This window comes from Diaporthe amygdali (assembly GCF_026229845.1).
Source record: "Diaporthe amygdali strain CAA958 chromosome Unknown NODE_6_length_1560011_cov_65_102424, whole genome shotgun sequence".
Classification (NCBI taxonomy): domain Eukaryota; kingdom Fungi; phylum Ascomycota; class Sordariomycetes; order Diaporthales; family Diaporthaceae; genus Diaporthe; species Diaporthe amygdali.
This window is the reverse complement of record NW_026517026.1, coordinates 822927-835551: the sequence shown is the minus strand read 5'-3', so window position 1 is coordinate 835551 and position 12625 is coordinate 822927. Positions and strand designations below refer to the sequence as shown.

The 12625-nt window shown below is 49.7% G+C and overlaps 6 protein-coding genes across 6 annotated transcripts; 2 read left to right on the top strand and 4 right to left on the bottom strand.

Annotated features, from left to right (window-relative positions):
- Window positions 1-296: 296 nt before the first annotated feature.
- On the bottom strand, window positions 297-1285 carry J7T55_001004 (uncharacterized protein; the record flags this gene model as incomplete). The annotated part of the gene is made up of 3 exons (XM_053140277.1): window positions 297-796; window positions 866-1102; window positions 1162-1285. 3 exons carry the CDS (start codon window positions 1283-1285, stop codon window positions 297-299), a joined length of 861 nt encoding a protein of 286 aa, XP_052996652.1.
- Window positions 1286-1884: 599 nt separating this feature from the next.
- On the top strand, window positions 1885-3507 carry J7T55_001003 (uncharacterized protein; the record flags this gene model as incomplete). The annotated part of the gene is made up of 4 exons (XM_053140276.1): window positions 1885-2650; window positions 2707-2888; window positions 2964-3074; window positions 3133-3507. The coding sequence occupies 4 exons, from the start codon at window positions 1885-1887 to the stop codon at window positions 3505-3507; spliced, it is 1434 nt and encodes a 477-aa protein (XP_052996651.1).
- Window positions 3508-3641: 134 nt separating this feature from the next.
- On the bottom strand, window positions 3642-5948 carry J7T55_001002 (uncharacterized protein; the record flags this gene model as incomplete). The annotated part of the gene is made up of 7 exons (XM_053140275.1): window positions 3642-4086; window positions 4208-4352; window positions 4435-4814; window positions 4885-4951; window positions 5013-5081; window positions 5145-5385; window positions 5451-5948. The coding sequence occupies 7 exons, from the start codon at window positions 5946-5948 to the stop codon at window positions 3642-3644; spliced, it is 1845 nt and encodes a 614-aa protein (XP_052996650.1).
- A 782-nt stretch (window positions 5949-6730) lies between these two features.
- On the bottom strand, window positions 6731-7357 carry J7T55_001001 (uncharacterized protein; the record flags this gene model as incomplete). The annotated part of the gene is made up of 2 exons (XM_053140274.1): window positions 6731-7031; window positions 7095-7357. 2 exons carry the CDS (start codon window positions 7355-7357, stop codon window positions 6731-6733), a joined length of 564 nt encoding a protein of 187 aa, XP_052996649.1.
- A 649-nt stretch (window positions 7358-8006) lies between these two features.
- Window positions 8007-9495, top strand: J7T55_001000 (uncharacterized protein; the record flags this gene model as incomplete). The annotated part of the gene is made up of 6 exons (XM_053140273.1): window positions 8007-8031; window positions 8152-8312; window positions 8399-8730; window positions 8782-9056; window positions 9121-9192; window positions 9263-9495. 6 exons carry the CDS (start codon window positions 8007-8009, stop codon window positions 9493-9495), a joined length of 1098 nt encoding a protein of 365 aa, XP_052996648.1.
- Window positions 9496-10215: 720 nt separating this feature from the next.
- J7T55_000999 (cytochrome P450) lies at window positions 10216-11830 on the bottom strand (the record flags this gene model as incomplete). Its single annotated transcript, XM_053140272.1, has 2 exons — window positions 10216-11541; window positions 11600-11830. 2 exons carry the CDS (start codon window positions 11828-11830, stop codon window positions 10216-10218), a joined length of 1557 nt encoding a protein of 518 aa, XP_052996647.1.
- Between the last annotated feature and the right edge of the window lie 795 nt (window positions 11831-12625).

Sequence of the window (12625 nt, the reverse complement as noted above, 5' to 3'; positions counted from 1 at the left end):
GGCAGGGCCTCAGAGCAACTTCTAATTCCTCATCGTTAGTATCACGCCGCCGACTCTACACTTGTAGGTCTGTCTCCCTGCTCACTCACGGCGCGGCTTCCTTCTACCACGCTCCTTTCATCCAATCGAGCACATCAACAGTGAAGTATTGTGACGCGAGAGAAATGAGCTGATTGAAACATCGACTAGAATCAGAATTACAGTACCACATCTATTAAACTTTTCAGGAAATTTGGATTTATCTAGTCATCTCTGTGCAGGTAGTATATAGTAGCCTCGAATCAAACAATAAATCACTAGAGCTTGTTCACCCTGTATTTGAACAAAACAGCCCCAACTGCGAAAGCCACACCTACCAAGACTGGGGCTGCCCTACGCAGCATCAGGGAGGTCGCCCTCCTCGTCACGACCTCAAGCTGGTCATGGTACGCCTGAGTGTCGTTGCTGTGCGGGAAAGGGACATCCGGAACCGGCTTCCCCAAGAACTCGCATAGTGGCTCCCAACCTTGGACAAGCCTGAAGTTGAGTAACCTCTCGGGAGGCGTCACTTCTCGTATGGTCTTGTAGTGGTCAATGTAAACCGCTCGTGCATTTTCCCGAAACTCTTCCCGATTGCTGGCTTTGAATACGTACTTCAGCCAGGCAATCATCATGTCGTCGATCTCTGCGACTTGGGGGGCTCTCAGGAAGGAGAGCAGCCGCAGCAGCCTGTTCTCGAAGAACCACTTAATGATAGTATCTTCGAAGCTCCTCATCCAACTGGAGATATCTCTGTCCACTAAAATGACTTTTGCATCTGATGAATGACATGAGTTATCCAATCTTTACCAGCTGGGCTCCTGTGGCTCCTGTAAGGTGGACCCACCTGGATACGCAGCAATCAGCTCAGGACCAAATGCATTGGCGGGTGTATCACAAGCGGCGGAACAATGCCCAAGCAACTGATCAAATTCCTCACGGCCGAACGGTTTCCGGCCAGATGCTGGGTCATACTTCGCCTTGAAACCCTCGACCCAGAAAGCGCATTCGCTGACATTATTGAACTGTCGGAAGCCGTGATATACTTCGCTGTGTCCGAGAATCATCAAGGCTTGGCGAAGCGCTGCCAACAGTCAATTCTTAGTCTACGACGAAGTCGAGTCCTTCTGTGGGGATTCTCACATGTAGTGCCCGTCCTGGACAGCCCCAGGCTCAGGACCTCCATTGGCATAATACGTCCACATGTTCGACGATCGATGTTAGCATCTGGGAGGAAAAGCTCTGGGTACTTCTCCCGGTCCGTCATTTTAGGAGACATAATTTTGAGGGCCCTCCAGTGAACGGTATTACAATTAAGTGTAGATAAGAGATGGGTGTGCTATTCACTCCAGGCAAATTGAGACGATAGCAGCTTTTTGAGCGGTCTCATATTACCGCTAGACCCCGTCCTAGATCAGCATCACACAGCATTGCCAAGGCTACAGGGCCAATGGTATCAATATTGATAGCCAATTGAGGGGTCCAGTAAGACTCGATACCACCCTATCATGCAAGCCGGTAAGAGTGCGGTCCGAATTGATACTGCAAGCCCGAGGAGACCAGTGATATTCAGTACTCTCCACTTTAAGCCCAGTCACCGATGTAGATCATGGCTTATAATGCTCAAAAGTCGGCGTAGGGGTCATCAAGATAGGAGTCGATAGGAGCGGAAGACCTATAGCTGATACTGCTTATGAGCATCGATGAGAAGCATCATAATGCTATTCGAGCGCAATTCGTCTTTAATGCCACGATGTCCAGCCCAGTTTGTCACTTCAACCCCATCTGCTCCGAAGTTTGTCTCCATTTGTCACTTTACCCCCATATCCTCCACCAAGCCTCACCAACCTTCATCCCACAGTCACTATGGGCATATTGAACCTCCCACAACTGCGGTATCGCAGCCCCTGGGTCCAAAACATAATTAGCGGCATCTGTGTCGGCGCATCAGCAGGCATGTATATCGCGTTGAACCTATTGGGTGCCGGCGGTGGGAAGCCTGACTCGGCCCAGGTTGTCCAGGTCGTTAACGCCACTCTTTGTTCTGTCTGGTTCTTCTCGTCCTCATTCGGCGGAAGCATCCTCAACAAACTCGGACCGGGAATCACAATGTGCATCGGTGTGCAGACGTACGTCGTGTACGTTGGCTCGCTCTGGTACTATGACGAGACAGGCCGGAAGGGCTACCCATACGCAGCGGGGCCGATTATTGGCATCGGTGCCGGTATGGTGTTCATAACGGCTGGCTATGTTTCGACTGCGTACCCCGAAGAACGGGAAAAGGGCTCCTTCGCTACTATGCTGATGAACATGCAGGCGCTTGGGTCTGTCATTGGCGGTATTATACCGGTCATTATCAACAGGAACTCCACCACAGTCGCGGGCGTACCTCGATCAGTATATATCGCTTTCATTGTAATCATGATTCTCGGTGGGCTTTGTGGCCTGCTTCTGCTTCGTCCGCAGGAGTTGAGGCGAGATGATGGCTCTGTGGTTGCTGTTCATCCTGCTCGAGGGGCTTGGGAAGAACTGAAGTCAAATCTGATGATCTTCACGGATCCGGTACTTTTGATGATGGTGCCTGCTTTCTTTCCAGCAGAAGGCTTTCTGGTTTACAGTGGCTCGGTGAACGGTTTGTAGTATCCTATTTGCGCCATGTGCACATTTCGCTGACAAGGTCTTATCTAGCCCATTTGAACAACCTGAGAACTCGCTCATTACTATCTTTTGTTTCCGTTTGTCTTCAGATTCCCGCTGGATGGGCACTGCGGTGGATCCTAGACCAGGAGACCTGGGACCGTCGGAAGCGCGGGCTCATTGGTCTGACAGCTGTTTCTATTCCTCTCGTGGCGGCCTGGGTGTGGGAAATGGTAAGAAGTTTCCATCGAGTCCTGCTTCTGGCTGCATTTAACTCGATTGCCGGCTTGGGCTAACTTGAGTAACAGATCCGTACTCGTAATTACGACAGAAGCTCGCTGCCCACGGATCCTACGGATTGGGACGAGCCCAGGTTCGGCTGGATATTCATCCTATTTATGCTCAATTGGGTATTTTCTGTAAGGAGTTTACTACACGATAATTCACATTAGCAGAAGTTAATTGCGATTCACTTAGCAACTCTGGCACAATATCGTATACTACTGGATCGGCGCAATCACCAACTCCCCGCAAAAGCTCACACATTACGTTGGCGTATTTCGTGGGGTTCTGGGTGCTGGAGAGGCTATCTGCTTTGGCCTAGATTCCATAAAAATCCCATTTATTGCTGAGGCAGGCGGTATCCTATTGTTCTACCTCATCGGCATATGTAGCTTTTACTACCTCGGTGTCTATCATATCAAGGATACTAATTATGACCATCGAGAGGAGGGCGCGGTGGTTCCCAACCACATTTTGGAAGGAATGCATGTTAGAGATAGTCCAGTGGATCAGGTGACGCCAGGTGCAAGTGTGAGCGAGGAAAATACGACTGGAGAAAAAAAGGAGTAGTTTACAAGAATGCTGGAAACATCGATTCTGTGAGTCAAAGCAACCACGGTGACGGTTGTATAGAAGTAGCATAGGCGAATGGCCCAAATCTAGCAAATGTCTATACTCTTTCTATGTCTTTCTCCAGCAAACCTCTATACTTTCTCTATGTTCTTCTTCATCTCCCTTTCGTTCCTCCATTGCATCCCCCAATACCACTCTACAGCGTTTAATACGGACATAGATAGCACAAGAAACGCCAGCGCCACGAATGTCCCAGCGCGGCCCACAAGTGCAAGCATCGACTCCACTACTCCAACACCGACTGCCGCCATGCTGCATCTCATCAGATTGTTAATAGCTGTAGAACTCGCTCCCTTGCCTGGGCAGAGATCAGACACAAGTGTTGTATTAATAGCGAACACGGCATTGGACGTCGCGGCTATCAGAAATTGGAGGAAGAGCGGTAAGGCAATCCAGGCTGGGTGTGCAGCCTGGGGTGGAAGCAAGTCGGTGGGCAAGACTGTGAAGCCGTATATCGCCGTGGAAATGACAAAAATAAGAGTAATCCAGGGCATATAGCCAAGCCTGGCGTGTTCACTATTGCAAAATTGAGGTTACTATCGAGTAGGTGATGTATAAATTTTGGAGAAGGGGGGAAAGGTCGTTGCCGCAGAATGATCGCGTTGATCGCGGGCCGAATGGATGGTTCATTACGTACATGGGAAAGTCGGGGGCCAAAGACTTCTTTGACTTAGATGGAGCCGGGGCGCCCGGGTGGGTCTCAAGGTATTGCTGTTCGTAGCGGATGAAGTCTCGTGTCATCAGCTTACCGGCGATGTAGGAGCCCACGATGGTACCGAAGCCTGCGTAACAATAAATGTCAGATTTGCTGCCCAGTTCGGCGTGAAGTGGATCAACGACGCTCGGGTCCGCGGCACAACTCACCGTTAGGAAGGAATGCCAGGCCCAGCATGAGCTCGTTCAACACGAATCGCTCTTTAAAAATGCCTGTCGTGCTCGCCACTACCATGCTCCATATGGTGTACACCATTCCACCCGATACCAAGAGGGCCAAAATGTCCTTCTGCGCAAGCAGCTTCAGGGGCGCTATAAAAGTCTTCAAAGTGACCTTTTCAACTTCTGGTTTCTCTCCCGGGTCTTCCATGTACTTAGGCTCCTTCAAAATTCTGCGAATGAGTGGTTGATAGACACCTGAGAGCCTCAATGAGCCGTTGCCAGCGATCGTACGGAGCGTCTCGGGCAAGTAGATGAGAAGCATGATCAAGACCAGGCCGGAGAGGATGGTGAGAAAGACGAAGATAGAGCTATCGCGCAGTTATTGTCAGCGAGTTCCAGTCACGAGACAAAGGACTGGGTTGTGGTTGAATTGCTCACCGGAATCCAAGAAAGTTGGCCAGAAGTCCCCCTATAACCGGCCCAACGGCAATACTGAAGTTTCGGACTGTAGAAATTAGTGACCTAGTGTCCGTTTAAACATCTAGTGGTGTTAAAGAGAAACCTACTGGCCTGGTAGAAACCGATGAAGCTGCCCCTCTCTAATGGTGTAGCAATGTCTTGAATGACCCCATTGCCTATCTCCCAAGTTTTCAGTCAGCTAAGATGATAGGTATTACCTCTTCCTCGCGGATACGTACCAATGCTAACAGTTGAGGCACTCCCTGCAGACTGGAGACCACGGGCAACTAACAGGACGGGGAAGTTGGGTGAGAAGCTGAGGATGATATTGGCAAGAATGTAAACAGAGAATGAGGCGATGTAGATTGGTCTCCGCCCCAGTGTATCAGACAGTGGACCCCAAAAAAGCGGAGAGATGCCCTGGATGACGAGGTAGGAGGTGATGGTTAACGATACATCTGTGAGACTGACACGAAGGTCCTGAAGATGATGTTAGTTGTACTAAAACGTTGGCTCATGGGTGTTCATTGTAGGGAACACTTTACTTGGGCAATAGCATCCAAAGATGGGAAGTAGATGTTTGATGACAAGCCCGAAAAGAGACCAGCAACTCCGATGATAGCGACGACTACCCATTTTTGTTTCTTGCTGAAGATATGGAACGGTTGTTCTGAACGTGGCCGTTGCTCAGCCTCGACGATCTCATCCTGTGGATTGCTGCCAGCAAATGATTGTTCCTCTTCCACTTCCTCGGGGGAGATGAAAGGGTTGGCAAGAGACCGCGAAGAGAATCTCCTAAGGCTGCTCGGGGCCAGAGAGGAAGCCCGTCTCTGCTCCTCCGGCCTGGATAGTCTTGTCTTGATAGACTCATTGTCATCGAATCGCCCCCATTCTGAGTCATATCGTGGAACTTGGTTCGGTTCGAATGCTACGGATGAGACGGTCGACCCTGCGGCGAGGTATACACCACGACCAACTTCGCGCCACCCTTCGAGAGTCGTGAACCGCCGGCGGTCGGCAGGCCTGTCGTTGGTCGTTATCATGACGAGTGGAGAGTAGTTGCTACTTGGTCGATAGCAGCACGATGGGCGCAGACTCCCGTCGGGGACTCGAGCTGGCTTTCACTATCTGGAGGCCATGGCTGGGTATTGAACCTTAGACACCATTATTCATGGAGAGCTAATCAGAGCAGTAGGTATCATGATATAATTAGATTATCGAACAACACAAGGCTTTATCTCTTCTGCTCGTGTCCACTGCCGGCCTACCCCTGCCGTTTCCTTGTTGTTTCATCAACACTTCGCAGAGAAGCATGTGAAACATACAGCGGGCGGGTACTGTCTCTCAGTATTCTTGTTTGCACGCAGGGCTAGATAAGCTGGGAGCTAAAGTAGCTAACTATTATGACCTCGGGTGTTCGGAAATACGAGACATCGCCGTTGCCGCCGAGATATCGAGCCAGCAACTGTTTGAGGATGAGTCTGCTCATGTTTGCTTGACGGCGCTGACTCGTTGAAGCTAAAACTTAACGTTCAGCTAGAACAGCGCTACGGATGAGATCCCGAACACATCTGGTTCCGTTCTAAATCGGGCACAGACGAAGCTGTAGAGTCAATTTGGCAGCCGCCTCCCCCATTGCGAGCTCCCGAATACGCGGAAATTCACGCTCAAGCTTCTGGGGAACTCCTTATGGCACAACTTGATTTGTTCGATAGGAACCTCGTCTTTATAAGGTTGAAATTGGCGTGGAATTGATTAGCCAAGTGTCTAAATCTATGCTCTAGGTCCAATGCTGACGTGGCCTTTGTACTTGAATCTATGGTTTCTAGGTCTTCTCTAACTTCCGCCGTCGCTTCAGCAGAACAATGCCGAGTGATGTCACAACTGAGACCGCTGCCAGAGCCCCGAAGCCAGAAATGACTCCCACCGCCGTGGACGAGAGCACAAGGCCATTTTGTGCTCCTTTGGTGGCTACAGCTGTCTCTGCTGTGCTGGTGGATGTTGAGCTGCCGTTGCCCAAGGTCACTGACTCCAAACCTGCTGTGACTGTGACTGTTTGGGTCGGAGCTTGGGCACTGATGAAAGCTGTCGCCGTGACAGTTGGACTTGGTGTTTGGGTGAGTAGTCTGGCAAAGCACATGTTCTCTTAGCATCAGGGGACCCAGCCTTGTTCTTCAAGAATCACGTACCGACTGCTAGTGACTGTGATCGTTGGGCTTGTGGAAGTCGTGGTGGTTGTTCTTGTTTGCAGTATTTGTGTAGGCGTCGCAGTTGTCCGGACGGTTGTCGATGCGCGGACGGGTGTCGATGCTCGGACGGGTGTAAGTGCCTGTACAGGCGTCGGTGTCTGGAAAGTCGGCGTTACTCTATCGACTTGCTCGATGCCTTCGTCGTAGGTATCTCGAAGGTCAAGAGGAGGGGGAGGACGCCTTCGTCGAGTATGTGACTTCATCCTCTATGAAGGATCAACGACGGTGGTCTGGTGCCACAGATTAGAGGATCTAAGAAGATTTGATGTTTCCGTAGGAAGCTTCAGGTTTTGGTGTAAGGGTCTAGGGAGAATGCAAAGTCTCCGATGGCATTGATCAAGGAGTTCTGCCTCCTGTATCTCTCTCCTCTACCGCGCGGTGCGGTGCGCTACGACTTACATGATTCGTTGACTGGGGTCCCCTGCCAACGACAACCTAGTCAGCTCAAAATATGTGGGAGCGTGGATGTGTCAAGTTAGCCTAAGCTTTGTTTCCAAGCTACTCAGGATCTGCACGGTTCATTTCTGTCCGCGACGAGACGATTTCCGTGATCCGTGCCGCACGCTCCCTGACCAAAATCTATCTTTAGGGACCTCAGACGACTAGTTCGGCAATTTGTTCTTCCTTTTCAAGGGACACCAGTTCCCCAGACTCGAACTCATCAGACGGTCGCCTATTGCACATAATTAAGCTTCGCCAGGTTGAAGGACCTGTCATGTGTCAGCAGTCTGTGCACACCATCGCCGTGGTGGTTGAAACCAAGATGGCCAAATTACCCCTGTGGGCAGAACGCCTCCCTAGCACACCTCAATTTGGCGTGCCTGGAGAACTGCATGCTGTGGCTAGTGGAAGATGAAGCTATCATCTGTCTCGGAATGTACGACTAGGCTGAAATGCAGAACTCCTCATTTTGTAGAGGAGATTCATTAAAGTTGAGACCCGGCCCGTTGATGTGGTTTTTGTGTGAGCAATACAACATCGCAACATCAACCTTCAGCTCGGGCCGACGCATTTTTATCATCAATCTCCATGGCCTACCCGAATCTATATCGTGTGTACCTCGTCGTCTGCCTCATTCTAGGCATCTTCACTTGGTCCGCGCAAGCTCAAGATGATCCTTTGGCAAACTTCGGGGACACTATTCAAGTCCTCGGTCAGGTTGGTCTACCAAGCAGTGCTTTTCAGCTATGTCTTCGCAAAGGGTGCTATATGCGCGTCAATAATGCTAATCCTGCGAAACACAGATGGCTCGAACAGACCAAGATTTCAAAGATGGTCTTGCCCTCGACTTGTTCTCTCCCACCAACCGAACACTTGTTGTCACAAACAATACCTCACCCCTGCCAGGGAACTTTGTCAAAGGATCTTCCGGAGAAGGGTTCACCAGCCTCTCAACGTACAGTTGGATCGTCAAGATGAACGAGACGGCTCAAGACCTCATTGCTAAGATTGAACTGCCATACGACCCCGTTGCCCTACAAAAGGAAGGCTTCGACGTTTCCAATACTTTCGTTGGCAAACTAGCACCCGACGGCAAGGCCTGGGTGATCTCAGAGAACCAAAGAAATGTCCACGTGTACGTCGGTCTGAAGCACTGCAGAGGACAGAGTGGCTAATTTTCTCTTAGGTCGGAAAACAAGACCCGGATAATCAAGCTGACATCATTAGACGGTGAATACATGCTGCTGGGCCGCAAGTCTGTAGATAACTCCAACATATTTGTTCAATACGGACAGGGCGCTACACGGACGGTCAACGTCACTGGAGGAGCTGGCATTCAAGAGGCGGAATTTGTTGATGGCCTGCGGTTCAGTGTGGCTGCAGCGGCACCGTTCGCTTTAAATGTCGATATTCCCAACGGAGTCGATCAGGCTGCATTGCCAGAAAATACCATGCCTCTCAGTGAGTTTTGCTCAGGGAATGGCCACATGTCTGTATGAAGATTTAACTGACAATCATGCTACAGATTCCTTTTCCTGGGTCATCAATACGACAGCAACATCATCCAGCGGCCTGTCGGCCACTGTCAGCTTCCCTTGTAAGTATGCAAACTCCTGTCGGAGATATCTTTAGAGACAACAATCACTGAAACGAAAATTCCATTCCAGTCAACACAGAAATGCTCGCCGCCAAAGCACCTGATCGAAAGCCACAACAGCTCATTGTTGCAAGGCGTGCCCTGAACGCCACCTCAACGGAGAGATTTTCGGCTCTAGAGAAGCAGAAACTGAGCTGGTCTGCAAATACCATCAGCGCTGAGGGTCTACCGCAGCTCGATGGGCAATATGTACTAGTGATCATGGGAAACGGCTTGGGAGATGACGAAGAGAAAGATGATTGAGGTCTGATATATTGTAATAAGAACCAGCTACGTATTTAATATTTATGGTCGTACCCGACCAAGTACAACCTTTGAGGGCGAGAGTGTGTCCATCGGATACGTCAATATGCTACAGTCATTCCTCAGTTCCACAGTCAATATTCTTCTATGGCGCTTATGATTGGCGCAAGGCTTGAAAAGGTGAGGCACCATCTTTCAGTGAAGAGTTCATCCCACGTTGCGTGCAACCGTCGTTCTATATATTCACTGGGCCTTGAACAGTTCACCCTAGCTATTACCCTCTTCAACTTTTACGATTCAATAGACTTGTCATCGGCAGGCCCGCCGAGATTCTGGCTCTACTGGGTGGTATTGGTCCCTTTGGCGGCTTGTGTAGTCGTAGTGTAGTACGAATTAGGAAGACACATGTGGTAGCTGCAGTACTTAATGAACGGGGCGTTAGGTGTGTAGTAGATTGAGACAGAAGTCCTGGCGGTGACGAGAGCCGAGATGGCGCATTAGATATGACTTTGTAGGGTAGACAGTTTCTGTGCGTTTCGAAGTAAATGATGATCAGCTGCACTGAATCGAATACGAAACGACAGAATAAATCTATCAGCAAGTTCAGTCTATTATTAGTACTATGATCTATTTCTGGCATCTCAAACATAACAACACATTAATCTGGAACTCGTTCATAGCCTGCAGTCGTGCAGGAAATAACCCCTAAACGGGAGTCCGTCACGGGAATCGTCGCTCCCAGCGAATCGCCGCGGGAGCCTCCGGCCGGGAGAAGAGCGACGCGTAATCCGTTGGCGGGACATGGCACTTGCCGTCAAGAGTGCTGAACTTGAAGTTCCGGACAAAGGTACCAATGATGGTGCATAGATTGACATAGGCGAATTTTTCGCCAATGCAACGGTGCCGTCCCACGCCAAACGGCAAGTACGGGCTTTTGATTCCCTTGCTCACCGCCCCATAGCCATAGTCAACCATGCCTTCATCTGTGTCTACCTCCTCCACTCGGGTTTCCCAACGGTGCGGGTCCCAGACATGTGCATTGGGGAAGTTTTCCTCGCTCATGTGCGAGACTATGGGCGAAGCCACCATGACATGGTCCGGTGTGACAACGTAGTCTGTTTTTGGTACTGCCAACGGCTTCATAACCTTTCGCATGATGGAGTGGATGGAGGAGTGAACCCGCAGTGTCTCCTTGATGACATTTTGAAGCAGAGGGAGTTTGTCGATGTCCGAGTACTGAAATGGTTGGGACCCGTCGTAGCCAAGGTTTTGAACCTGCTCCTGGTAGAGCTCTTCCACAATGTCGGGACGCGAGGCCAGGCGAAGCATAATCCATGAGCTGCTGGAAGACGACGAGTGCTGCCCTGCCATCAGAAGCGTAATCATCATGCCAGCTATCTCCTCGTCGGGAACCGGTTGTCCGTTCTTGTAGGCGCAGCTCATCAAGTGCCAGATCATGTCGGGCTCCTTGTCCTCAGCTTTGTGGGTAGATCTTCGGCGTTCGTTGATTATGTCCTTGTAGACAGCCTCCATTTTGATTCTCGCGGCGTCTCGTCGTTTGTTGTTTGGTAGAGGTGCCCATGGCAGCAGAAAGTTGAGAGGTCTGAAGCCCAAGTCAAGGTCGTTATAGAGCTCTGCAAACTCTCCAGTCAACTTCTTCCGTACATCTGCTCCTTGGAGGGTTCGGCTCGCGGTGAATATGGTGATCTCCGCCATGGTGCTTGGTATATCAACGGTTCCGGAACGACCTTTGAAGGCAGGAGAAGCTTTGACAAAATCCACGACCTCCTTTTCAATCAATGGGCAATATGTTTCCAAAGCATGTTGTGTGAGTCCAAATTTGACGAATTTCTTTTGCTCCATCAGCTTCGCGTTTGGGCAGTCGTAGATGATGTCCCGACCGAAAACCGGGGTAGTAAGGGGGGAGTAAATCTCTTCGGCATTGAGGTTTTCGAGCTTTCCGTTGAGAATGAATTCATTCCCTTCAAGTCCGAGGTAGACAGTCATCTTCTTCCCTAACAAGATGAAGGTGAAAATGTCGCCATGCTTTGTAGCATACGGGTTAGTATAGATCTGCAGCTGCTTCAGATAGCACAAAACGTACCTGTTTTCGACATTGTTGATAGAATTTGCAGGGGTCAGTTCCATATGAAATTGCACTTCCGATGAATGGGAACCAATGGAAAACCACGGGAGGCTCTGATTTGTTTCGAGGAAGGAGTTGGCGTAGAACATTGAGCGCGATGGCTAGCAGCAACCCATACACTGCGAGCCACAAGGCACCATTCAGTGATATTGTTCCGGGGAAATCGAGGGCGAGATGTTTCGACCCCATTTTGGATGACCAATGGATCCCAAATGATTCGAGAACATTGATTGACATTCACAAAGAAAAAAAAGCGATCCATTCGTAGACAAACGAAGGGAGTTATAGAAAGTAGGGACTGAGGTCAATCAATACAGAGTGAGAGTGGAGCGTATTCGTGTTCGGGTCCCCAGTATTCGGATTTTGAGCGCGCTAAACCACAATTGTACGTGTTGGTCAGTGGCCTGCACACGTCGCGTCGAAGGATGCGCCAGAATAGGCAAATCAGGTGATATCTAGTACCCATCATATCTGCCCAGTCGCTTCATTTCATCCATAGCGGGGAATTCGGTCATAATCCCCAGTAGCTTATTCGCTCACAACCTAGCACGAATTTTGCCTGTCGTTCGACATATGTGCACAGTATCGAACCACTGTGGAAACCCCCTTTTGCTTGACAGGTGAAGATTTACTTCTGTTTCTATTGTGCACCAGCAAAGACGTTTTTCCTGGGATGAACTTGTCGATTGCGAGTAAATGTAGTTGATTATCGATTCTCACCTAAAAATTTCCCAAGGTATCAGCCAGTGCACAAGACTTCTGTCTCGTCATATGCATGTGTTTGAAGCATCATAATGACATCCCACAAGGCGCAGCTACAGCAGAAGAAGAAGACACTACATATGCATTCACTTAGGCCTTCTTGTTTGAATTTATTTTGATGCTTCTTCACAAAGAACTGATGGCAAAAAAGACACTTAGCATCTACTTATCGATTGCCAGGGTCACCTGATGTGCTTGATCAGCCGTTGCCAATTTTGAACA